We start from the raw sequence: 24,768 nt of genomic DNA, 5'->3' as shown, positions 1-24,768 counted from the left end.
TTCAATGCATAGAGACCATTCAAGAACACATCGAGCTTTCTTTTAAAAGAAATTTCTTATTTCATCCTAATAAATTGTAGATAGTGAACATTTGTCAGGGTAAAGCTGATCAACCAACAGTCCCTAGAAGGACACTGAGATGCAGAGCTGTGTGGCCACTGGCCAAAGATCAGGAACCAAGTGGTTATCTGAGGACCTGAGACTTTGAAACCCCAAATCTAGTTATTGCATTTCTCCTCCACAAAACCCAGGCAAAGGAAATGCCCATCTCTGAGAGTTCAAAGGAAACATGGCAGTGATTACAGAGAGCAGACTCCTCTTCAAGAGACCCCGAAATACCAGCAGCAGATTTCTCCAGAACAACACAGATTCAATGAAGTGCAAAACCTAGGCCTTTTGAATTCCAATCAAGTATCGCTAGGAATTTAAACCACATTTAAGTAAAAGTAATTCTGTTTTATTGATGCAGGAATTAGTATAATCACTGAAATACATCCAGAGGGTGCAGCCTTTATAGGAAATCGGGAAGTCAGCATTAATTTGTTCAGAAGGCTAACACCTAACTGCAAGTGCAGAGTTAAACAACAGGACGCCTACAGATTGTGCATGAAAGGTGAAGTCAAGAGGGAAAATGATGCAGAGGAATAAGTTTTCTCGTAAAATTAAACATACCTTGTTAGAGCAGGGAAAATACCCTTGAACACTTGCTTGCCAGCCCACCACCCTCCTTCCCACCCACCCCGCTTTCTTGCTGGTCCCAGGCGGAGCTACCCAACAGGTGTTGAGTTGTGGGGATCAGTTTGTTCTTAACCCTCAATTATGTGGTCACTGCTCTGGATGAATTACTTGGGACCCCTTTTTCTCCTTCAAAACCCAGCTTCTGTCATCCCCCGAAGAGGGACAGCAGAGAAAATGAAATTCAATTTTCCACTTGCTTAGAATTCTTAACAGAAACGGGTTTGTGGGAAGTGGGTTGGAACATCTGTCTAAAATTGGAACTCCGGCTAATGTGAGGGTTTGGATTGACTATTCTTTCCTCCGTCGTGAGAACCCATGACGTGGTGGAATCAAAGCAAATCCAAATCGGTCTTGTCCCAGAAAATTGACGAGGAAACGTCCTGCCCATCAGTCATACAGAGACTAGTTCTTCTGAAATAGCTTCCCTGTTCCTCACTCGAAAGCTCACCAGACCCTTTTTAGAAGATCTGGCTTTCCAAAATTCTAGAATCTAAGAGAGAGTGTCTTGTGTCTCAACTTGAGTAGGAAAGCCAAGCAGTCACTTTCTCGCTTCTTTCTGCCCCTCTTTAAGACTGAAAAATCTGATCTAATTTATGGATTCTCCAGGATAGATGACCACAGTCCACTGGAAGGACTGGAACAACAGTCATTTCTGAGCAGGGGAGATCAGTCTGGCCAGCCCCACACACCCTGCTGTGCCTGACATTGTGCCCTCTTAGGGAGGGGCCGGTCTTCTCTCTGAGGACAATGCTTTGACCTTCATTCTATTTCTTCCGAAACCCTGAGAGATCTTGTTCTTGCTTTCCCTCCAGAATGTCCCATTGCTTCATTTCTACTGGTTGCTTGCCCTCCCTCATTTGGAAAACTAGGTCTTGCTATCCCCAACTGCTCTGCCATCTCCCTTCCTCACCTGCAGGTGAGTGTGTCTTGAAGCTTCAGCCATCATCACCTCTGCCCCTGCAGCCTAACTTCCATCCTGACCACCCTATTCAGAATCTCCGGGAGCTTCCTTTGCTGCTAGGAAACAGTACAGGAAAGGAAACCCCCCGTCCTGTACTCTTCATATCAGCAGAGCCCCCTCATCCCCACTAACTCCTCCTCCCTCTCACTGCCTGCACCCTTTCCTGAGCACTATCTGTGGATGCTTCCTGGAGTATCTGGTGGTCTCATTTCTTGATTGTCGTTCTACACTCTCATCCTCTGAGACAGCCCATCTATCTGCTCCACACCCTTGGGTGTTTCATGCTTCTGTGCTGTTTGGTTAATAAAGGGTGCCCTAGACTTAGAGCAGACTCCCAGGACCAAACCCAATTCCAGCTGTGTAATCTTGGGCAAGGTAGCCAGCCTCTCTCAAATCAATGATGCTACCTACCACATGGCTTTATTAGGGGGAGGGAATAAAGCTGAAATCAGATGTGAAGCTACAAAGCTCGATTCTGGCGCATAGTATGTGCTCAATAAATGTTCATCCTATTCCCTAGCTGCCAGTTCCCCTTCCCAACTTATGATTTTGTAAGACACCAGGATCTTCCCGCTTACCAGATTTTAACCTGACATTAAATCTTAGAAAGTCTTTTTTTTTTCCTATTACCCAATCCCTTCACATCCATCCTCAGCATCTGCTCTCTAGTGCTGACGCATACTCCAAGCACAACCCCCTTAAATCTTCCACTCCTTCCACTCCTACTTCTTCTGCTCCACTGGGGTAATTTACTCTATTAACACAGGTGTGGGGCAAGATTCTTTTTTTCTTTTTGAGATGGAGTCTCACCCAGTCACCAAGGCTGGAGTGCAGTGGCGCGATCTCGGCTCACTGCAACCTCTGCCTCCTGAGTTCAAGCGATTCTCCTAACTCAGCCTCCTGAGTAGCTGGGATTACAGACACCCACCACTACACCTGGCTAATTTTTGTGTTTTGAGTAAGACGAGGTTTCACCATGTTGGCCAGGCTGGTCTCGAACTCCTGACCTCATGATCCACCTGCCGTGGTCTCCCACAGTGCTGAGATTACTGGTGTGAGCCACTGCACCCAGCCAAGATTCTTCTTATTGCCACTTTTTCTCATCTGTGCACACATGCAGGCACAAACACAAACGTGCACACATACACACACACACACGCTTCTCTTGTCTACCTGCAATGGCAGAAAGGAAAGAAGACAAGCTTCAGGATGGGATCAGCTTGATGGAGTGTTCAATCTCCCATCTCCACCGTGTATTAGACATGTAAGCTTCAGCAACTGACTGAGCCCTATGCACCTCCACTGCCTCATCTGTAAGATGGGTCAACACTCCCCGTGGGCTGTCCTGCCTGCCCAGTACTTGTCACATAATAGGTATTCAGTAAGGGTTGACTTTTGCTCTTTCACACACTTGAGAGCCACAGTCATCTCCAACCTCCTTCGTGATGCCTTTGCCCATTAGTCCAGCCACTGTTGGCCTCTGTCACTGATGCACTGGAACATTCTTGGTCTCTTGTCCACCATGTAGAGTGCAACTGCACATGGATAAGGGGCACTATGCAGGTTTTGTGTTACCAAGCAGGCTCTTAGCTTCCAGATGGGTCTGCCCATCTGTTTCTTAGCTTATTTCTGGATTTCCCACAGTTTCCAGGACAATGTTAAGCTTATAAAAATAGTGATTATTGTAGTTACAAATTGTGTACCTTCTTCAACCCAGACACTGTCATAATTGCTGTCATTTGTTCAATGGCTGCTGTGGACCAGGTGCCATCCTTGCAAGATTTATTTTTCTCAGGTAGGTCTTATTATTTTCATTATGCATGAAGGAAACAGACTCTGAGACAGAAGTGGCCTGAACAAATACATGCAGATTGGAGTTGGGAGAACAGGATTCCAACCCAGGCCCACCAGGCATGATAGCCCAGCACCTTGCCACCAGGCTCCCAGCATGCATTATGTCATTTAATTCTCCCAGCAACCCAGAAATGTGGGCATTTCACTCTATTTTACATACGAAGATGTTCAGGCTGCAGATCCCTTGGCTGGTGGGCAGCAGAGCTGGGATTCCCCAGGACTGGCTGTCTCCGAGCTCCACGCTGGAAGAATCAGGAGCAGTAGCTTTCTTCTTGCTCTCAGAAGGAAACCACCAACTCCACAGTCCTTGGGTGAGAAAACAGCCTGAAGCAGCCACTACTTCAGATAACACAGAAGGAAGGAAGCTCAGCCTGGAATCCCAAGGTCTGGGAGCTCACTCCAGCTCTGCCTCCTGGCAAGTCCATTGGCTTCCCTGGGCTGTACTTTCTTTATGTGTTCCTTAAAAAAAAAAAAAAAAAAGAGGATGAAATAAATGAAATCTGAGGTTGTAGGACTGCTTCTAGCCCATACAGTGGCTTTGTGCAAATTACTAAAGGTGCCCTTTCCTCTGGGGGGATTCAGGCCTGTGAAGGGGCACATGTCTTGGCAGAGGAAACATAAAATAGGTTTCCGCCCTCTTTCTCCCCTCATCTAGGCCTCTTTGTTAGTGGACAACGCATATCATTGCACATGATGGTCATGGCAGGTTCCTAATGGTCTTAGCTGTCCATGGTCCTGATTCTTGAAATCTCTTTAAAGAAGAATCCGGGACTGGGCACGGTGGCTCATGCCTGTAATGCCAACACTTTGGGAGGTTAAGGTGGGTGAATCGCTTGAGCTCAGGAGTTCACAACCAGCCTGGGCATCATGGCAAGACACTGTCTCTACAAAAAGTACAAAAATTAGCTGGCCATGGTGGCACGTGCCTATAGTCCCAGCTACTTGGGGGGCTGAGGTGAGAGGATTGCTTGGGCCCAGAAGGTTGAGGCTGCAGTGAGCCATGATCGCACCACTGCACTCCAGCCTGGGTGACAGAGTGAGATCCTGTCACACACACACAAAAAAAAGAAGAATCAGGATATTGAATGTCTGTCTTCTTTATCTAGCCCAGAGTGACCTGGTGCTTATCTCCTTTCAGCAATGAAATTGCGCATTTTACCCAGCCATATGCCATGAGCAGCCAGCATCAGTGCTTTGACCTTGCAGTAGGTACCAGATATTCTAAATTTAAATTCACATCGCGGGGCCCCCAAGCTAAAATGTTAATAGGACCCTTTGCCTTTGGGTAGCTGTCGCCATGTCCTCGTGGGATGTAGGATCTGTTCTACCACACACGCCTATGACTTCAAACTTTCTGATCTGTCTGAACTTCTGATTAGAATAGTCTCCCCTAGTCACAACAGCTCAAGGCACACAGCAAATCAAAACCAGCTCACCTTCACACGACACCGTGGACACAAATGACAAGTGTTATCACCAGTCGCTGACGGGCAAGACTTCAGACAAGGACTTACGCCAAAGGATAAGCATCAGGACAAGAGACCAGAGGGAAACTATTGATTTTGAACTTCTGACACCACTTGTAACTATAGCTCTGCATTCTCTCTCGCATGTCTGTAGGTCATAAAATGGAAGTATCGCTCTCCATAAGCTCTTCTCTACATCTGCTTTACAGTTCAAAACAGTATGTATATGTATATACACATACATACCCAGAGGCATCGCTAACTAGTAACTCATTATAAATCCAAGATTGCAGGAATCAGTATGATGGCAAAACCCCACCACTCCTCAGTCTGGAGCTATAGCATTGTAGCTCTTTGTAAGCTCTTCCTGCAGTAAGACAAGAATGCAGTCACAAGCTGATGTCTCATTTTAAATATATGTGTGCTTTTCCTTTTTCAACACAATCTCCTTTTCATTGTGGTAAAATATGTCTAACAAAAAATTTATCATTTTAACAATTCTTAGAGTGTACACTTCAATGATACATTCAAGTTGCGAAATCACCACCATCCATTTCCTGAACTCTGCATCTTCCCAAACAGAAACTGTCCCCATTACACACTAACTCCTCATTCCCCCTGCTCCAGCCCCTGTCAATCACCATTCTGCTTTGTCTTTATGAATTTGGCTATTCTAGGGACCTCATATGAGTGAAATCATATAGTGCTTGTCCATTTGTGTCTCGCTTATTTCCCTGAGCATAATGTCCTCAAGCTTCACCCACGTTGGAGCGTGTTTTATAATTTTCTTTCTTTTCAAGGCTGAATAATACTCCACTATGTGGACAGAACACATTTTGTTTATACATTTGTCTGTTGAGGGACACTTGGGTTGCTATTACCTTTCGGCCACTGTGAATAATGCTGCTGTGAATATGGATGTACAAATAGCCATTTATGTGTGCCTTTCTTGACCAGTCAAGATGCAGAACGCTTTGCTTAATCTGTGATTATGCTGAGTTCAGTTTTTTGTTGTTGCTGTTGCTAGATGCAGATTCAATTCAATGAATCAATTGAAATAGGGCATTCTTGAAATTCACACTCAAAAATGAGCCAGTTTGAGGCTTCTTTATGACACACACCCTAAGAGAACTGTCTCCAAGCTTCTGTTCCTCACCCATCTTTCTCCCTTCCTCCCCTATCTTCCCCACCTCTCTGGGATGAAGTTCATCACTTTTTCTATTTGAACCTACCCCCCTGCCAGTGGTCTCAGCAGCATTTTGTCTTGACTCCTATTCTGTCAAACACCTGACTCCACCAGCTATCCCTCTTCCTTATAACACCAACCTAAACCCTTTTGGCTCCTTCTCAACATGAAAGGTATTCAAACCCCCCCCCCCAGTTCACATACACACCCATGACACATGTGCACGCATGCACAAACATGAACGCATACACACACGTGAATCCTCACTCCATCCAGCTCCCCTCCAGCTCTCTCTGCATTTAAATACTTCATCTACACTCACCATCCCTCACTCCCTCACAGGTGAGTCACTCCTTAACCCACTGCAATCTGCCTTAGACCCCACCACTCCACCACCACCACCATCACCAAAGTCACCCCTCGTATTAGTTTCCTGGGGCTGCCATAACAAATACTATGAACTGGGCAGCTTAAGACAAGAAAGACTTATTCCCTCATAATTCTAGAGGTCAGAGTCCAGATTCGTGCTGTCAACAGGCCACTCTCCCTCCGAAAGTTCAAAGGGAGAATCTTTCCTTGCCTGTCCCAGCTTCTGTTGACTCCAGGTGTGCCTTGGCTAGAGATCGCATCCCTCCAGTCTCTGTCCTTGTCCTCACCTGGCTTCTTCTCTATGTCTCTGTGAATCCTGCTCTGTCTCTGATGAGGACATCTAATTGGACTTAGGGCCTGCCTTAATTCAATATGATCATATCTTGATCCCTACTTTATTTATATCTGCAAAGACCCTATTTCCATATAAAGTCACCTTCTGAGGTTTGGGGTAGATAGTAACTTTGGAGGGGAACTCTTCAACCCACAATACTAGTGAATCTCATTGCCGAGTCCAATAGGCAGCTCCCAGTAGCTCTATGCAGCATTTGTTTTGGTTATTCAAAATAGAAATAGATTTATGTTTCCTACTGATTCTTTAGATGATAGAAGCACATTAGGGGAAATTTTAAAATAGAAAAATTAAAAGAGAAAGTAAAGACACCCACAGAAACTTACAACTCAGAGATTAATCAAAATTTATACTTTGGAGAACATTCTTTACACACACACATACACACACATTTACAAACATACATTACTGTAAGATGGCAATATTTGCAAAGTCGACCATATGTTTCTTATTCTGCTTCTCTTAATGCTGTGGCATGGACAATTTGCCAGGTCAACAAACATACACCCACTCATTCAATAAATAGGTGCTGTGGCCCTACTCCCTGTACCATGTGCTTTTCCCAGGCCTGAAATCTATCCGTGAATAAAACACAAACAGATCCCTGCAGTCCTGGAACTTACCTTCTGACAAGAGCCAACAGACAATTAAAAATGAACACAATGAATAACATCTACCATATTGGAAGGTGAAAAACACAACAGAAAAAGAAAACAGTACAGCCAGGAAGGGTGTCCATGAGAATGGGAGGTAGTGGATGAGGTTTTAAATGTAAGCCTGCCCAGCGCAGTGGCTCACACCTGTAATCCCAGCACTTTGGGAGGCCAAGGCGGTGGACCACCTGAGGTCAGGAGTTCAAGACCAGCCTGGCCAACATGATGAAACGCTGTCTCTACTAAAAATACAAATATTAGCCAGGCATCGTGGCAGGCGCCTATAGTCCCAGCTACTTGGGAGGCTGAGGCAGGAGAATCACTTGAGCCCAGGAGGCAGAGATTGCAGTGAGCTGAGATCATACTATTGCACTCCAGCCTGGGTGACTGGAAATAGTGAAGCTCTATCTCAAAAAATAATTTTTTTAAAAAAATCAATAAATGTAAGCCTCATTGAGAAGATAATCTCTGCAAAGAGCTGAAGATCCCAAAATGTTGAAAAATAATTTTTAATGACTGCATAGTATTCCTTTGATTAAATCTGCGGCAGTGTGTTTAAACCCATGCACTGGTGATGGACATTTGGGTTGTTTTTGATTTTTCACTATTGGAAAAGAGGCTGCACTACATCTCCTGCCAACAATTCATGAATGTTTGTGATGTTAATTCCTTAGGATAAATGACCCTGAATCATCAGTCTGTGTTGTATGTTTTTTTTTTGTTTTTTGTTTTCTTTTTTGAGACAGAGTCTCACTCTGTCGCCCAGGCTGGAGTACAGTGGTGCAATCTCGGCTCACTGCAACCTCCACCTCCCAGGTTCAAGCGATTCTCTTGCTTCAGCCTTCTGAGTAGCTGGGATGACAGGCACATGCCACCGCGCCCGGCTAATTTTTTTATTTTTAGTAGAGATGGGGTTTCAACATCTTGGCCAGTCTGGTCTCAAACTCCTGACCTCGTGATCCACCCACCTTGGCCTCCCAAAGTGCTAGAATTACAGGTGTGAGCCACCGCGCCCGGCTGTGTATGTTTATTTCTAAACTGTGATACCTGCTATTACTCTACCTTCTGGAAAGACTGTGCTATTAAACATAATACATACAAGTATGAAATTACGCTTCCTCCCCCAACACACACCTTTTACACACTCATTTGTCATTTGTTTTAAATTTTGCCAATCTTAGGGTAACAAAGTTTACCTTATTTGTATTGCTTTCCTTTGCCATGGATGATCAGTCTTTTTATATATTTTCTAGGTTTTTTTTTTTTTTTTTTTTTTTTTTTTTTTTTCATTTTTTTTTTTTTTTTTTTTTTTTTTTTTTTTTTTTTTTTTTTTTTTGAGGCAGAGTCTCACTCTATTGGCCAGGTTGGAGTGCAGTGGGACAATCTCAGCTCACTGCAACCTCCACCTCCCAGGTTCAAGCAATTCTCCTACCTCAGCCTCTGGAGTAGCTGGTACACACCATCACACCCAGCTGATTTTTGTATTTTTAGCAGAGATGGGGTTTCCCCATGTTGGCCAAGCTGGTCTCGAACTCCTGACCGCGTGATCCGTACTTCTTCTCCCAGAAACTCCTCTTTTATTTCCTTTGACCATTTTTTGTTTGTTGGAGTATTTATTGCTTTTGTAAATTGGGAATATATATGTGTTGTGTTGTAAATATTTTTCCTGTTTTTTAATAGACATTTACAATGTTTACATTGTCAAAAAAAATATTTTTAAATAGTTTCTGGATTTCTATCATGGTTTTAAAAAAGGCCCGCCCAAATCTCAGAATTGTTTAAAATACATCTTACATTTCTGTAGTTTTATTTTTTGCCTTTAAATTCTTGATCTATTTAGAATTTAGTCTAATAAAAGGAATAAGGATGAGACTCATCATTTTATTTTTCCAGTAGGGTATTCGGTTGTCCCACAGCCTGCAGTGAATAATGCCCTTGAGAAATGCTCCCTCTGCATCTGCTGCGGCTCCAGGTCACCCTCAGCTCTAGCCCCACACACCTGCTTACCTACAGGAGAGCTCACCTGGATGTCTGCAGATACTTTAAGCTGAACATGAGCAAATGAACACCATCCTCTTCCACCCAAATCCATTCTTCCTTGTCTCGACCCCCCTTCTACACCCCCCACCCCCACCACTGGGTCATTCTCCTGCCCACTCCTCTTCACACTCACTAGTCTCTAGCTTAAATCTGTTCCTCTTTTTACTCAGCTCCAAATCCACTGCCATCTCTTCACTCCCATGGCTGCCTCCTTACTTCAACACCTGCTCATTTCTTCTTCCCACGGCCACCCCTCGACAACCGACTGCCCAGTGAGCCAAAGCCAGACTGCAGACGCTTCCTGTGCTGCCCATGAGCTAAAAGCTAACGATATTTGTAAAGGCTGTAGAATTTTTTTTTTTAATATGCATCAGAGACCTGTGTTGCCTGAAAGCAACACGCCGACTAAGCAAAAATATTTACTATCTGGCTTTTTACAGAATGCTTGCCAACCCTTGCATGTAATCTCTACTCCACACCGCAACTCTTCAGAGACATCTTTCTAAAACACACAAAATACTCGCTCACATCACTCCCCAGTTTAAAACCGATCTTGTTAGTCTAGCACAGAGGACTTCAGGGCCCGCCCAGCCTGGACTTCATCCACCTCTCTCTTTTCTCATTCCCCTTCATTTCCTCCATGCACGTCACATACCAGCAGCGCAGAATCTGTACCACTCCCAACCAAAGCTGTTTCATGCCTTCAAAGACTTTTACACAGGCTGTTCTTGCTCTTCTTGTTTTATTTGTTTTTTATCATTTCAATTTTTATTTAGATTCAAGGAGTACACGTGCAGGATTGTTACATGGGTATATTGCTTGATGCTGAGGTTTGGAGTACGACATCCTGTCACGAATTTAGTGAACGTAGTAACAATCGTTTTTGCCTGCCCCTCCCTCTTCCGTCTGGTAGTCCCCAGTATCTACCATTGCCATCTTTACATCCATGAGTCCTTGGTGTTTAGCTGCCACTCGTAAGTGAGAACATATAGTATTTGGTTTTCTGTTCCTGCATTAATTCACTTGGGATAATGGTCTCCACCTACATCCACGTCGCTGCAAAGGATGTGATTTCATTCTTTTCATGGCTGTGTAGTATTCCCTGGTGTATTGTACCACATTTGCTTTATAAAGTCCACCAATGATGGGCACCTAGGTTGATTCCATGTCTTTACTATTTGTGAATAATGCTGTGATGAGCATACAAATGAGTGTATATTCTTGGCAGAGGGATTCATTTTCCTTTGGGAATATACTCAGTAATGGGATGAAAAATCTCTATGAAAAATCTCCACACTGCTTTCCACAGTGGCTAAACTAATTTACATTTCCACCAACAGTGTTTAAGCGTCCCTTTTCTCTGCAGCCTCATGAGCATCTATTGTTTTTTAACTTTTTAATCATAGCCTTTCTGACTGGTGTGAGATGGTATCTCACTGCCTCTTTGATTTGCATGTCTCTGATGATCATGATGTTGAACACTTTTTCATATGTTCATTGGCCACTTGTATGTCTTCTTTTGAGAAGTCTGTTAATGTCTGTTGCCCACTTTTTAATGGGGTTGTTTTTTGCTTGCTGAATTAGGTTCCTTGTAGATTTTGGATATTAGATCTTTGTCAAATGTAGTTTGCAAATATTATCTCCCATTACCTAGGTTGTCTCTTTACTCTGTTGATAGTTTATTTTGCTGTACAGAGGCTCATTAGCTTAATTAGGGCCTGCTTATCAACTTTTGATTTGTTGCAATTGTTTCTGAGGACGTAGTCATAAATTCTTTCCCAAGGCTGATGTCCAGAATGGTGTTTCCTGGGTTTCCTTCTAGCATTCTTATAGTCTGAGGTCTTACATTTAAATATTCAATCTATATTGAGTTAATTTTTGTATATGGTGAAAGGTAGGGATCGAATTTAATTCTTCTGTACATGGCTAGCCAGCTATCCTAGCACCATTATTAAGTAGAAAATCCTTTCCCCACTGCTTATTTTTGTCAACTTCGTGAAAGATCAGACTTCTGTAGGTATATGGCTGTATTGCTGAGTTCTCTGTAATGTTCCATTGGTCTATGTGTCTATTTTTGCACCAGTACCATGCTTTTTTGATTACTGTGGTGTACAGTATAGTTTGAAGTCAGATAATGTGATACCTCCAGCTTTGTACTACTTTTTGCTTAGGATAGCTTCAGCTATTCAGGTTCTTTTTTGGTTCTGTATAAATTTTAGAGTAGTTTTTATAAATCTGTGAAAAATTACATTGGTAGTTTGATAGGAATAGCATTGAATCTGTAGATTGCTTTGGGCAATATGGCCATTTTAGTGATATTGATTCTTACAGTCCATGAGCATGGGATGTTTTTCCATGCGTTTGTGTTATCTCTGATTTTTTTCAGAAGTGTTCTGTAGTTCTTATAGAGATCATTCATGTCCTTAGTTAGAAATATTTCTAGGTGTCTTATTTTTGTGCCACTATCATAAGTGGGATTTTATCCTTGATTCAGCTCTCAACTTGAATGTTATTTGTGTATAGAAATGATACTGATTTTTGTACATTGATTTTTGCATCCTGAAACTCTGCTGAAGTTATCAGTTCCCGTAGCCTTTTGGCAGAGTCTTTAGGATTATTTAGATATGGAATCATTTCGTCAGCAAAGAGAGATTGTTTGACTCCTTCTTTTCCTATTTGGATGTCTTTTATTTCTTTCTCTTACCTGATTGCTCTGGCTCAGACTTTCTGTTCTCGCTTTTCAAATGCCCCCACTATCCCAGTCTTTATCCATCAGGAACCAAGCACATACTCAGCATTACCTTGAGCAAACCCATCCTGCTCTACACCCAAGACACATTTAAGTGTAATCTTGCTGATACCCTCCCCAGTGCCCCTTTCTCTGATCTCTGTTTTCACATTGTGTTTTAACTTGTGGCTTACTTCCAACCAGAGGAAATCTATTACTAATGGGGCCCTCTTGGTAATTAGTAATAGATTTCACATGACAAGAGGTCTTACATTTTGAATCACCGTCTCTAATGAAGAGTGCTAGAACGCTACAGTTCTAGCACTGTTACAACATTATTTCAATTCAGGAGATGAGTAGAGAGAAAAAAGAAAAGTAAAATCAAAGAAAAGTGAGCCATATCTGATGGATCATCTAGAGACTCTCAATAGCACAAAAACTATTTGAGTAAGCCATTTTTTTAAATTGTGGTAAAATATACATCATATAAAAGTTACCATTTTAACTGTTTTAGGTTTGTGATTTAATGGCATTAAGTTCACTACCAATGTTGCACAGCCATCATCATTATTTCCAGAAGTTTTTTTAGCATCCTGAAGAAATAACTGTCCATGTCCCCCTTCCCCCGGCTCCTGGTCACCTCTATTCTACTTTCCATCTCTATGAATTTGTCTGTTTGTCGTATAAGTGGATATGTATTTGTCCTTTTGTGTCTGGTTTATTTCATTTAAATGATGTCTTCAAGATTCATCCATGTCATAGCATGTATCAGAATCTCCTTCCTTTTTAAGGCTAATAGTCCATTGTATGTACCTACATACCACATTTTGTTTAGCTATTCATTTCTTGACATAACAGTTGTATCCACGTTTTCACTGCTGTGGATAACGCCACAATGAACACTGGTGTGCAAGTATCTGTTTGAGTCCCTGCTTTCAATTCCTTTGGGTTTCCTAGAAGTGCAATTGCTGGATTACATGGTAATTCTATGTTTAACTTTTGAGGGACTAACATACTGTTTTCCATAGCAGCTGCACCATTTTACACTCCCACAAGTGATATACCAGTGTTCCAGTTTCTCTGCATCACGCCAACACTTGCTATTTTCTTTTTTAAAAATAATAACCATCTAATAGATGTGAAGTGGTATCTCATTACGGTTTTGACTTGCATTTTTCTAATGACTGGTGATGAAGAATATCTTTTCATTTGCTTATTGGCTGTTTGGATATCTTCTTTGGAGAGATGTCTCTTCAAGTCCTTTGTCCATTTCTGAATGGGTTATTTATTTACTTGTTAAGGTGTAAGAGTTCTTTATATATTCTGGATCATAATCCCTTATCAGATGTATGACTAGAAAATATTTTCTCCCATTCTGTGGGTTCGGGGTGATTTTTGATGAGGAAGAAACCACACTTCTGTGTCACTAAGGGCACTGCCTGAACAACTGACATTTGGTTAAACCGAAGAGAAAGATGGCATCTGACCCTTTCTCCTTAGCTCGCTGTGACAACCCCTCTAGCCTCCAGGCCTCCTGGGCACCCTTCTCCTTCAAGGTCCCCTGGGTGATTACAGGACAGCTGACTCAACTTCTCCTATAGGGTCTGCTCCTCAAGTGGCCTCAAACTTGCATACATTCTCACTTTTCCTTCTAATTCATATCCCCAACAAGGACCCTGTAGGGTTTTGTTATGCTTTTATTGGATTCAGGTCAAGCAAATGTCTCAGTTTCTAAATTGTCAGCTACATGGGATGGGACGCCTTCAGATCAAGTGCTTTGTCATTATTTAGCTCTTTGATGAATTTCTTAAATCAGATATCAAAAGAGTGTCTCGATGCGTTGCTTGACAATTTGGTTTTTTAATCACAAAAGGGATATAAATTTATTCTAGAAAATTTGAAAAATGTTTCACAAGAAAATTGAAAGTACCCATAAACCCCCCACACAACATGACTATTATCATTCACATCTGGTATATTTCCTTCCAATCCTTGACTTTGCACATACATTTGAGATCTGTCCTGTTTCTCTCAACTAGGTTTTCCCTATGACATTAAAAAATCTCAAGGTACTTTGTAATGTTTTCTTGGATACCAGAAGTTTCATCTGCAACATTCATATACAACTTGAAATGTAAGAAACACCTACTACAGACCAGGGCCACCAGGGCAGCCCTACCTGCAGCAAGAGCTGTACCTGAAACGCAGCAACACAATCCACGGGTTCGGGGACAAGGCTCTGCCCACCTGTAACTCTGTCATTTGTTATTATTTCTTTTCAGATTAAATTTCAACATTAGGCTATTTTGTATCTTGGCTAGTTCCATGTAAATTGATCATTTTTCTAAAAGAGAAAGGGAAAGAAACAGAAGAGAGAGAGCGGAGGAAAAAAACTGGTCTTCACACAGGCCTGCGTTTACTCTGAGCCAAAATCCTGAAAAACTCCTCTCGAAGTGAAGTAAATCGTCAAAATTCTCAGCGCCATTCCTCGGGCCCCTTTGCATATTTGTGCAGCACTTCACGGTTAGCAAAGGGTGTCCCCTCTCCGTTATCCCTGGTGGTAAGAAGTTGCCTGTGTCATCAGCTGTGTGGGAACACGGGAGAAATGTCTGCTCCTCCAGCCCCAGCTGCAACTTGCCCTACTGAGCGTTTGAGCAGCTCAAAACGCTCCTGGAGATTCGATTCAGATCCCCCGCTCAAATTCACACCTGGGATTCTGAGAAAGAAAGGAATGTTACAAAACGAGATCATCGGCTCCTTCTATATTTACTCTGCAACATCCGCATGCATGCGGTGAGTGCTGAGCTGCCACTCCCTGCTCAGCCCTGGACTTGCCCTCTTTCCCTAGCCCAGCTCCCTGTGATGACTCTGGACACAGCCCTGAGGCTCTGGCCCCTCTTTTGCTCCCACCCACCCCATGCCCCACACCTCTTCTCCCCTCTGACTGTGCCCTTCCTGGCCCCTCACGGCTCCTACGTCAGTCTCTCCTCTGCCAGAACTCTCACATTTCCTTGGCTGTTTTGGTTTCTCTCAACTCGATGTCCATGTCCGTACCTCCCACCAGCTGCCACGATGCAAGGCCCAGCCTTCCCTCCCCGCCTCCCATGGATGCACCTGGCCTGCACTCACAGCCTCACCTATAAGGGACCCACCAAAACCACCTGCCAAACACCTGACCAGGGAGGTCTGGCTTTTTCTCTGTTTTTAAATGTTCGTTGATTTTTAAAAGCAATGAAGTAGCATTGCATTACCTTTTTCCCCTAATACCAAACACAAGCTTTGAATGAACCGCAGACTAATTCATTACAAACGCAAAACCCAAACGCTCATCTTCAACTTTCTTTTCTCTCTCTTTGCTCTTTCCCACAGCCGATACCCTGACCACTCTTCTATCTGCCTATAGGAGTCATATATTTCTGCCCATAGCATTAGAGATAAGGCTCAATTTGAAAACAGGTGGAAAATATATAATGAGTCAAGCACAATCATTGCTTTTCTTGTGTCTAGACAGATAGCAGCTCTCCACCCATGACTCGGGACCCAGGCTCCTTCGACTCTTGACTTCATTGTCCCCCACAGAAAGGGCAAGGGCATAAGGAGGGGACACGTCTGCTATTAAGGATGATGGCCAAGGAAGGCACACCCACCCACCTCCAGATGGACAAGGACTCAATCACCAAGGCCAACCCTCAATGCAAAGAGGATGGGAAATGTGCTCCAGCCTTGGGGGAACTGATTTGACAAACCCTCTTCTTCCGCTTAAGGACTTAGAAAAATAAGAGCTTAGGGTGGCTTCTCACAGCTGGGCAGCCTTCCAGCGGTCCAGACGGGATATATACCAGGCCTGCTGGGGTCTTCACAAGGCTCTGAGGACAGGGCCTCCCCAGCCAGGCAGAGTTCTTGCCCAGACACCATTCCATATAAAGTCACATTTAGAAAAAGTACCTTGAGACTTTTTAATGTCGTAGGGAAAACCTGGTTGAGAAAAACAGTATAGATCTCAAATGTACTCAGCACAGTATTAGCAGTGAGAGCTTGGAGTTGATCATTCAAGGACAAGAACACCCCGCCATGTAGGGGGTGGTGACAGTGAGCAGGACACGGCCTCTCCCTCCCTCTGCACACCCACCCCACCTCCAATGAGCAAGAGAGGGCCTCTCCCTCCCTCCACACACCCACCCCACCTCCAGTGAGCAGAACACAGCCTCTCCCTCCCTCCACACACCCACCCCACCTCCAGTGAGCAGGACAGGCCTCTCCCTCCATCCACACCCCCCTCCCCTCCTCCCACCCTCAGCAGCCTCCCATCAACACCCATCCTAGTATTCATTTTAAGAATGGAAAAAAAAAAAAAAGTTTTCTTACAAATAAAGGAGTTTTGTTATTACCAATGAAGGACTATTGAGGGTGATCATCTAAAAGTCAAAGCTGTCAGACTAGAGAGTAGGCTCTGCAGGACAGATACTGTTTCTTCCTGTGGCTGAAACACAAAAACAGATCCAAGGGATTAATATTTAAGGCAACTGATCATCCATGAGCAAGGTTAGCTCATAAGTTAGGTTGGTGGCACTCAGATTCCATCTCCAGCTATCTTCTTATTCAGATAAATAGTGGTTTCTTGGCAGATGACATTTCTCCTTTAACCAAGATAAAAACAGAGTGTCCACAAAGGAAACACATGGCAGAGTCAAGGGACACAGAATTTAAGTCTGGAACAAGAAATTTCTTACCAAACTTTTAGAAGATTTCAGTATTATTGGCTGAATAAATAATTTCATACAGTAGTCTGTATGCTTTTAAACAGCAGAATCAGGTCCAACATTCCCCTGCACTGTTTTAGGAGAGCTTTCCTAATACATTGTTCACTAATGAGTGTACAATGCATTAATCATGAAATCCATAAGAAAGAACATAACCAGACGTGATGGCTCGTGCTTGTAATCCCAGCACTTTGGGAGGCAAGGCGGAAGGATGGCTTGAGACCAGGAGTTCAAGACCAGCCTGAGCAATGTAGTGAGACCCCATCTCCGTGAAAATAAAAATAGTTAGCCGAGCATGGTGGCATGAGCCTGTGCCCCCTGTCCCTACTCAGGCAGGAGGCTACAGTTGCAGGATCACTTGAACCCAGGAGATGGGGACTGCAGTGAGCTAATGACACAGTGAGACCCTCTCTCTAAAAAAAAAAAAAAATTCAAAAATAAGAAAATAACCACAAGCTAAAATCACCGATACTGAATATTGAGGAGGCAGAAACTAAATCAAATATGTAGGCACATAGAAAGAGAAAGAACATTTCCCCACCCTTTTTTATTTACCTCGGCATTGAATCAACCATTAAAATACAATGCATGCGTATGTACCGACAAAAACCAGAAATGTTTTTTAAACCCTGAGATTTGGCCAATAATTCAAAGAGCTTGTTCAAGATGCTTGCCCTAAATATAAGGAAAGTGACAGGGGAACAATTTATCCCAAAGAAATATTGATTGTGTGTCCTTTGCACACAGGCACACATCACATACACAGTGTTGTTTAACCTTACAACGACGCTATGAGTTGGGTATCGTGATCATTTTGTAAATGAGGAAACCGAGGCTCATGAATTTGGATACTGTGTTTGTTAGTTCAGGCTGCCATAATAGAATATCACAGACTGGGTGGCTTCAACAATGAGCATTTATTTTCTCATGGTTCTGGAGGCTGGAGAAATCAAGGTGTCAGCAGCGTTGGTTTCTGGAAACCCCTTCTTCTTGGCTTGCAGAGGGCCACCTTCTCCCTGCCTGTCTCACATGGCCTTTCCTCTGCTTGTGTGTCCCCCCGGTGTCTCTTCCTCTGCTCATAAGGATACCAGTCCTACTAGATTGGAGCCCCACCCTTATGGCCTCATTTAACCTTTAACTATCTCCTTGAAGGCCTTATCTCCAAATATAGTCACCTTAAGGGTTGGGGCTCAAGCCCCATATGGATTCGGTGGGGATATAATACAGGCCATAAAAGATATCACAACATACCATAACTCTTAGTGGGCTCTTGGACCACTAAGCGTTGCTAAGTAGTAGAGCCAAGACTGTCTGAATCCAAAGAGGACTCCATTCAGAGCTTCCTGCCTCTCCCATGCCACAACATCTCAGACAGAGTGGGGAGGCATCCCTCTGTGAGAGCTGACTCAGTAGAACCTGCTGGCAGGGACACAAGTTTGTAGCAAAAAGCTCCGTCCTGGTGGGCAGGATGGTGAAGTGCTTACACAAACTAGATCGAAGAGCACAGAAGTCCAAGTCAACTAGAGGCCTATCCAGATGGCGTGGAATAAAAATGGCTTTGTCTACTTTGTTTATAGCTTCACAAATGGTGTTTGGCTTCACCAGCCCATACAAAGTGTGCTGTTCCATTGTCCTCAAAGAGCCAGGCTTTCATTCAGCATTTCTTTTCCTTTCTCCAAACCACCAGCTAACGTCCTGGAGGGCGACTCCATGGATCAGGACGTCGAGAGCCCAGTGGCCATTCACCAGCCAAAGTTGCCTAAGCAGGCCAGGGATGACCTGCCCAGACACATCAGCCGAGACCGGACCAAAAGGAAAATCCAGAGATACGTGAGGAAAGACGGAAAGTGCAACGTTCATCACGGCAACGTGAGGGAGACCTATCGCTACCTGACCGATATCTTCACCACCTTAGTTGACCTGAAGTGGAGATTCAACCTCTTGATTTTCGTCATGGTTTACACAGTGACCTGGCTCTTTTTTGGAATGATCTGGTGGTTGATTGCGTACATCCGGGGAGATATGGACCACATAGAGGACCCCTCATGGACTCCTTGTGTTACCAACCTCAATGGGTTTGTCTCTGCTTTTTTATTCTCAATAGAGACAGAAACCACCATTGGTTATGGCTACCGGGTCATCACGGATAAATGCCCGGAGGGAATTATTCTCCTCTTAATCCAGTCTGTGCTGGGGTCCATTGTCAATGCATTCATGGTGGGATGCATGTTTGTAAAGATCTCTCAACCCAAGAAGAGGGCAGAGACCCTGGTCTTTTCCACCCATGCAGTGATCTCTATGCGGGACGGGAAACTGTGCCTGATGTTCCGGGTAGGGGACCTTAGGAATTCCCACATTGTGGAGGCTTCCATCAGAGCCAAGTTGATCAAATCCAAACAGACCTCGGAGGGGGAGTTCATCCCGTTGAACCAGACAGATATCAACGTAGGGTATTACACAGGAGATGACCGTCTGTTTCTGGTGTCACCACTGATCATTAGCCACGAAATTAACCAACAGAGTCCTTTCTGGGAGATCTCCAAAGCCCAGCTGCCGAAAGAGGAACTGGAAATTGTGGTCATCCTGGAAGGAATGGTGGAAGCCACAGGTAAGATGTGTTCTATCCTGGGATGGCTGTGGGATAGATGCTCATTTTAAACTGGACCTGGTGTTCTTATCTATTGCAAGATCTAGAATACTGAACCTCACTCAATACTGACAACATCCCCTTGCTTCCTGAAATAGTATGCCTATGTGTGTAACCTGAAGTATGTACGCCAAGAAGCTTAAGCATTTAGTTTTTAAAAGCCTCTTGGAAAATAAATTGATGAACAGTGAAATATCACCATGTAATATATTTTAAGTCTCCAAATATTTACCTAAATTAAAATCTGATCTGTCTCTAAAGCACGTCTTAAATGTCTTTAAAACATGGCTAATTTCAATACTTGAGGTTATTTATGACCAAGTTAGGAGAAGGCAGTTAAGCCTTTCAAAGGAAGCCTGAAAAACTGCTTTAATAAAAGTGCAGTTTCACCCATTCTTTGAGAGTCATTTTCAAGGCCGATAGCAGGGGTTTTTCTTTTGTATGAAGTGAGTGCCTAGTATCTCTTCCATTTGACCTGCCAAGCCCCTGGTATGTATAATGCTGCAGACACAGTAAATAACTCTAGCAGAAAAGAAGTTGAAGACCCATTCATTCTGACCCCGCTGGCCCTCCTGCTGTTACTGGCTCATCACTGGGATGTTTAAGGAAGATGATCTGTTGACGAAATAGAGAAAATGTTCTGTTTTTACTGATGTCTTCACTTAGACCTGAAATTTGCATGTTACACATCACAACAGCAAAGCAGGTTCTGCCCATATTTGTCTGTTACATCCCCTGAAACAGAGCCATCAGCTATGACTCAAGCTAACCACAGTGCCTCACAGGAAAAGTATAAACCAGAACCCTAATTCATTAAGGCCTTTATTGTTCTTGGAGGTAGTAATAGTGTCTTAGGTGTGATTTTTCCTGATACCATCTGCCCTTCTGTGCTTTTAAGTCTTCAGCTTGAGGTTCGGGTGGTTTATATTGCCTGAAATTGCATGACCAGCAGGCTGGCCCCATGCTGTTCATCACCCTGTGACAAGTTACTTAATCCTGTCATGCCTTTCAGAGGAAAGCCATGGGTCCCCTGTTTCTACCTCCCTGTACCCAACAGGCAAGGTCACAACCTCTAACAAATTTCTCTTATGGTGATGGTGTGAAACTTTTGCAACAGGGTTTTTAAATGCAGCAAACAATGAAAATGTGAGGGCTTTGCATGGAGCTCAGTGGTAAGAACACTCTCCTTTCCATAGAACAAAAGGCACAGCAACCTAATCGGAAAGTAGCTTTAAAGAATATCGAAAGTCTCTTGTGTTGTGGAATAAGACATACGTTCTGCAGATGTTAACAGGGCTATCTGTACCTTGAGCCTGATTTGGGGGTGCACTTGTGAGGCAATAGCTCAGTGGAGGGGAGAGAAGGAGGGAGGGGAGGAAGGAGGGAGATAGAAGGGAGAAGTAGAAGGTAAGGCAGGGAAGAAGGAAGGGAGAAAGGAGAGAAGGAAAAGGGGAGGAAGGAAGGAGGAAAGAGGAGAATGGAAGGCAGGGGAGCAGGGGGGGAAAGGAGAAGAGGGAGGAGAGAGGCAGGTAGGGGAGGAGGGGGGAAGACAAAAGGAGGAGGGAGAGAGGAGGAGAGGAGGCTGGGGAGGAGGGAGGAAGAAGAAATAATTCAAACAGGGAGCTGTCACTTGCCTACAGACCAGAAACTTCCCCAGCGTCAGCTGAGCACAGGGACTCTGGATCCCCCTAGCGGCCACAGAGCCACAGCCTCTGACACTAGCCACTGACCACTCAGGAGGCAGTTTTTTAGCTTTTCACCATAAATTCCCCCAAGAGGACGTGAGAGAGGACAGTATCTCTAAGCTCAAGAAGCAAAAACTACTGGAGACATACCCTCTAGTTACTGATGTTAATCTGAGCTTCAAATTGCAGGAGTTAAGCTTTGCTTTCCCGCAAACCAAAGCCCAATCTCATAAAATAAGTGAATCTGGAACAAGCAAATTATCTTTGTGATGTCCCTGAGTCAAAATTCTCCCTGGGGCAGACCCTGTCTTTCTGATGACAGCTGGTAATGAGTGAGCCTTTCCAAAGGGAGGAACATGGTTTTCTTGGTAATTAACAGTGATACTTGCCTCTGAGCACCCTCTGGCCTTTCCACAGCTTTCGTAGAGAAATCTGAGTAATTACCAGCAAAACCAATCCAAACACTCAACCCTATCCCTGGGAAAAGGCAACTGCTACTCATTTCTCTTTAAAAGTAGTTTTCTAACTTCTAGACTTGTGGGGGTGTTCTAGATGTTCTGGAGGTGTCTGGAAACTGGACATGTCTTGGTCTTTTCCTCAGGGGAAGCGTTCATCTCAGTACCCCCAGCACAACTGATCCCTTACACTTTAGCAGGATACTATTTCCTTGTGAATGAAAAAGCTCAATTAAGATTTATGGCATTAAACAGGCCCCTTAGGGGACAAAAATTCTTCAATCTTTCAAAACCATAGGAAGAAAAAATGTGGACCAAATGCACACTCGAGGAAAACAAATTCACAGGAATCTAATGATTCATTGTAGTGCTGGACTGGAAATCAGGAGCCGTGATAATAGCAAGCTGACACAAAACAGCTTCCCCGTGCTCATCACTTCTTTCAAAAATGTCGCCGTTGACCTTAACCTGCTGTGCTCAGTGGTCTCAAGGAGCAGGCCATTTCCAGGGAGGAGGGGAGGCCCACGTGGCCACCTTCATGCCGTGCCCTCTTCCCTGATAGGAAGCAGGCGTCCTGGGCACAGGATGATCCCAACCTGGTGTTTTCCGGAGACCCAAGTTGTCTCACAGGAGGCCACCTGGGTCCTTCCGTCTGCTGGGAGCTCAGGCCCGTTACAGGGGAGTGACGCTCTGTGGATGCACTGCCTTCCAACGCCAGCCAGCCGCATTGCAGGGTCAGGTTCCATTTTTAGAAAATGAAAGTGGGCTCCTTCAAGGCTAGAAGTGAGCCCCGTTTCACGCCTTGAAGGGCCTGCACAGAAGACAGACCCACGCCCACACAGAACAGCCCCGCATCTTTGTGAATGGTATTGGCCTGGTCCCACCTGAAGTCAGAGGGACATGCCAGGTGACCTTTCAAGAACCTTCCTGTCATGTGGTTCTATTTTTGAAAATGAATCAAACCTTGGAAAATTCTGACACCAGCCACTCAGACATCTAGGAGTTGGCCGCGTCTCATCTGCAGATATATTTTTAAAGGGGGCCGTTTATGTTCCTGACACATGGGCGATTTTGAGATAGTGGTGTTTACAGAAGGTTTCATAGCTACGTAAACAAACGTGCTCAGCAGCTGTGGCCCATGTGTGTTAAAATAGTAAAGCATTCATATAGACTGTTATTTATAGAGGGCAAATGGGCCTCGAGGCAAGATGACAGCCACACAGCGCTGGGCTTGCTGCCAGTCAGCCCCCACTACGGCCTTGCTGATTGACGAACTTCCACATTTACCCCCAGCGATTATGCAACTGCGGCAGGCCGCTCTTGCCCACACCTCAGCAAATGTGCCTGCAAAGATGAGTCCCCGTTAAGCCTTTGGGTTATTTCACACTTCTTTTGATGGAACCTATCAGACTTACACAAAAACAGACCCGGTAGTATCATTAACCCCTGAGTCCCCATCATTCTGCTCCAACAATTTTCAATTCATGGTCAAACTTGCTTCCTCTGTATCCCCACTCACTGGCTGCCCCCCAAAATCATGTATTTCATCTGCAAATATTTCAGTAGGTGTCCCTAAAAGATAAGGACTCTTTTAAAAACATAGCTATAACACCATGATGACACCTAAGATAATGACCAATAATTTAAGATCCAACATCTACTGAGTGTTCAAACTTCCAACTGACTCATAAACATCACAATTTTTTTTTAATTTACAATCAGCTTGTTTGAATCAGGATCCAAATAAGGTTAACACGTGGTGATTGGTTGAGATCCCTTGTAAGCCTCTTAATCTGAGTTCTTCTTCCATCTCTGTTTGTTTGTTTTTTCTGTTAAGTTTTTCTTAAAGATGAGAACTTCTGAAAGATTTAAATGCTGCATAAAACACTGGGGGAAAGTGGAGAATGAAACATACCAGAGAACACCTTATAGACAAGGAGGCAGGGCTGATTAATCGGAAGTTGCCATCTGGGAGTTACTAAAGAGGACAGCCAGTGTTTACTGGAAATAGGTGAAGGCAACCCATCCTCCACCATAGAAAGGCTCGGTTCTGTCACGAGTATAGTTACTCCCATGCAGAGAGTTTAGTCATATAAATCACATCACAGATCATAAAATATTTTAGTTGGAGGGAATCTTTGCCCATTTTACAGATGAGGAAATGGAAGCCCAATAAGACCCGTGACTTGGCTAAGGTCAAACAGCCAGTAGCAGGCCAGGACCGTGGAAGCCACAGCCATCGATGGTGTTGTCTGGCACCCTGTGTTCAGTGCCCTTTGCACCACGAGTGCTGCTGATGCATGATGGTTCGGTGGGGAAATGCACCCAGAAAGGACAACTGATATTTCTTGTGCAGATGACTGGTATTCATGTGCCCTCTTTTCTTTTCTCCCACCATTAGTTCTTCTTTTTCTTTAAGGCTCTTCTGTTTCCAAATGTTATCAATTCATTTTTAAATTATGTAGGCATTCACACGAATTTTAAACAACCATATATCAAAATGAGATGTACCACAGAACAATTCTGAAATCAAACTTAAATAAGCGATGTCTACAAAAATACCCCTGGAGGAACATGATGTTCTGTCAGTTCTGATTTCCAAGCACCATTTTTCTTTACTGTAATCAAAATGCCAATCTACTGTAGTACGGGAGAATATGAGATTGCAGCCTTGGAAGAGATAAGACCCCTGAGGTGAGCTTCACGATGCTCTTAAGCTGTTTCTAGTAACGATATTTCATAGCCACCACATCTTTCAAATCTTATTTTTCTTCTTTTGATAATTTACTGCTAATCCCTCCATTGGCAAGCCATTATCTCCAGTTTTGCCATTTTTCTCTTAAGAGTTATAACCCCAACCACTTAGCCTGGGAA

The 24,768-nt window shown here is 43.8% G+C and overlaps 1 protein-coding gene across 1 annotated transcript in view; it reads left to right on the top strand.

Annotated features, from left to right (window-relative positions):
• The window catches only part of KCNJ6 (potassium inwardly rectifying channel subfamily J member 6), a 298,664-nt gene that overhangs the window by 188,623 nt on the left and 85,273 nt on the right, over window positions 1-24,768 (top strand). Inside the window, exon 3 of the mRNA XM_017526247.2 lies at window positions 18,795-19,715. Coding sequence (XP_017381736.2) covers window positions 18,795-19,715 — 921 coding nt within the window. The remainder of the gene's footprint in view (window positions 1-18,794; window positions 19,716-24,768) is intronic.

This window comes from Cebus imitator, unplaced genomic scaffold, assembly GCF_001604975.1.
Source record: "Cebus imitator isolate Cc_AM_T3 unplaced genomic scaffold, Cebus_imitator-1.0 Scaffold41, whole genome shotgun sequence".
Classification (NCBI taxonomy): Eukaryota; Metazoa; Chordata; class Mammalia; order Primates; family Cebidae; genus Cebus; species Cebus imitator.
Note: the sequence above shows the minus strand (reverse complement) of the source record. Positions and strands in the feature narration are given on the sequence as shown.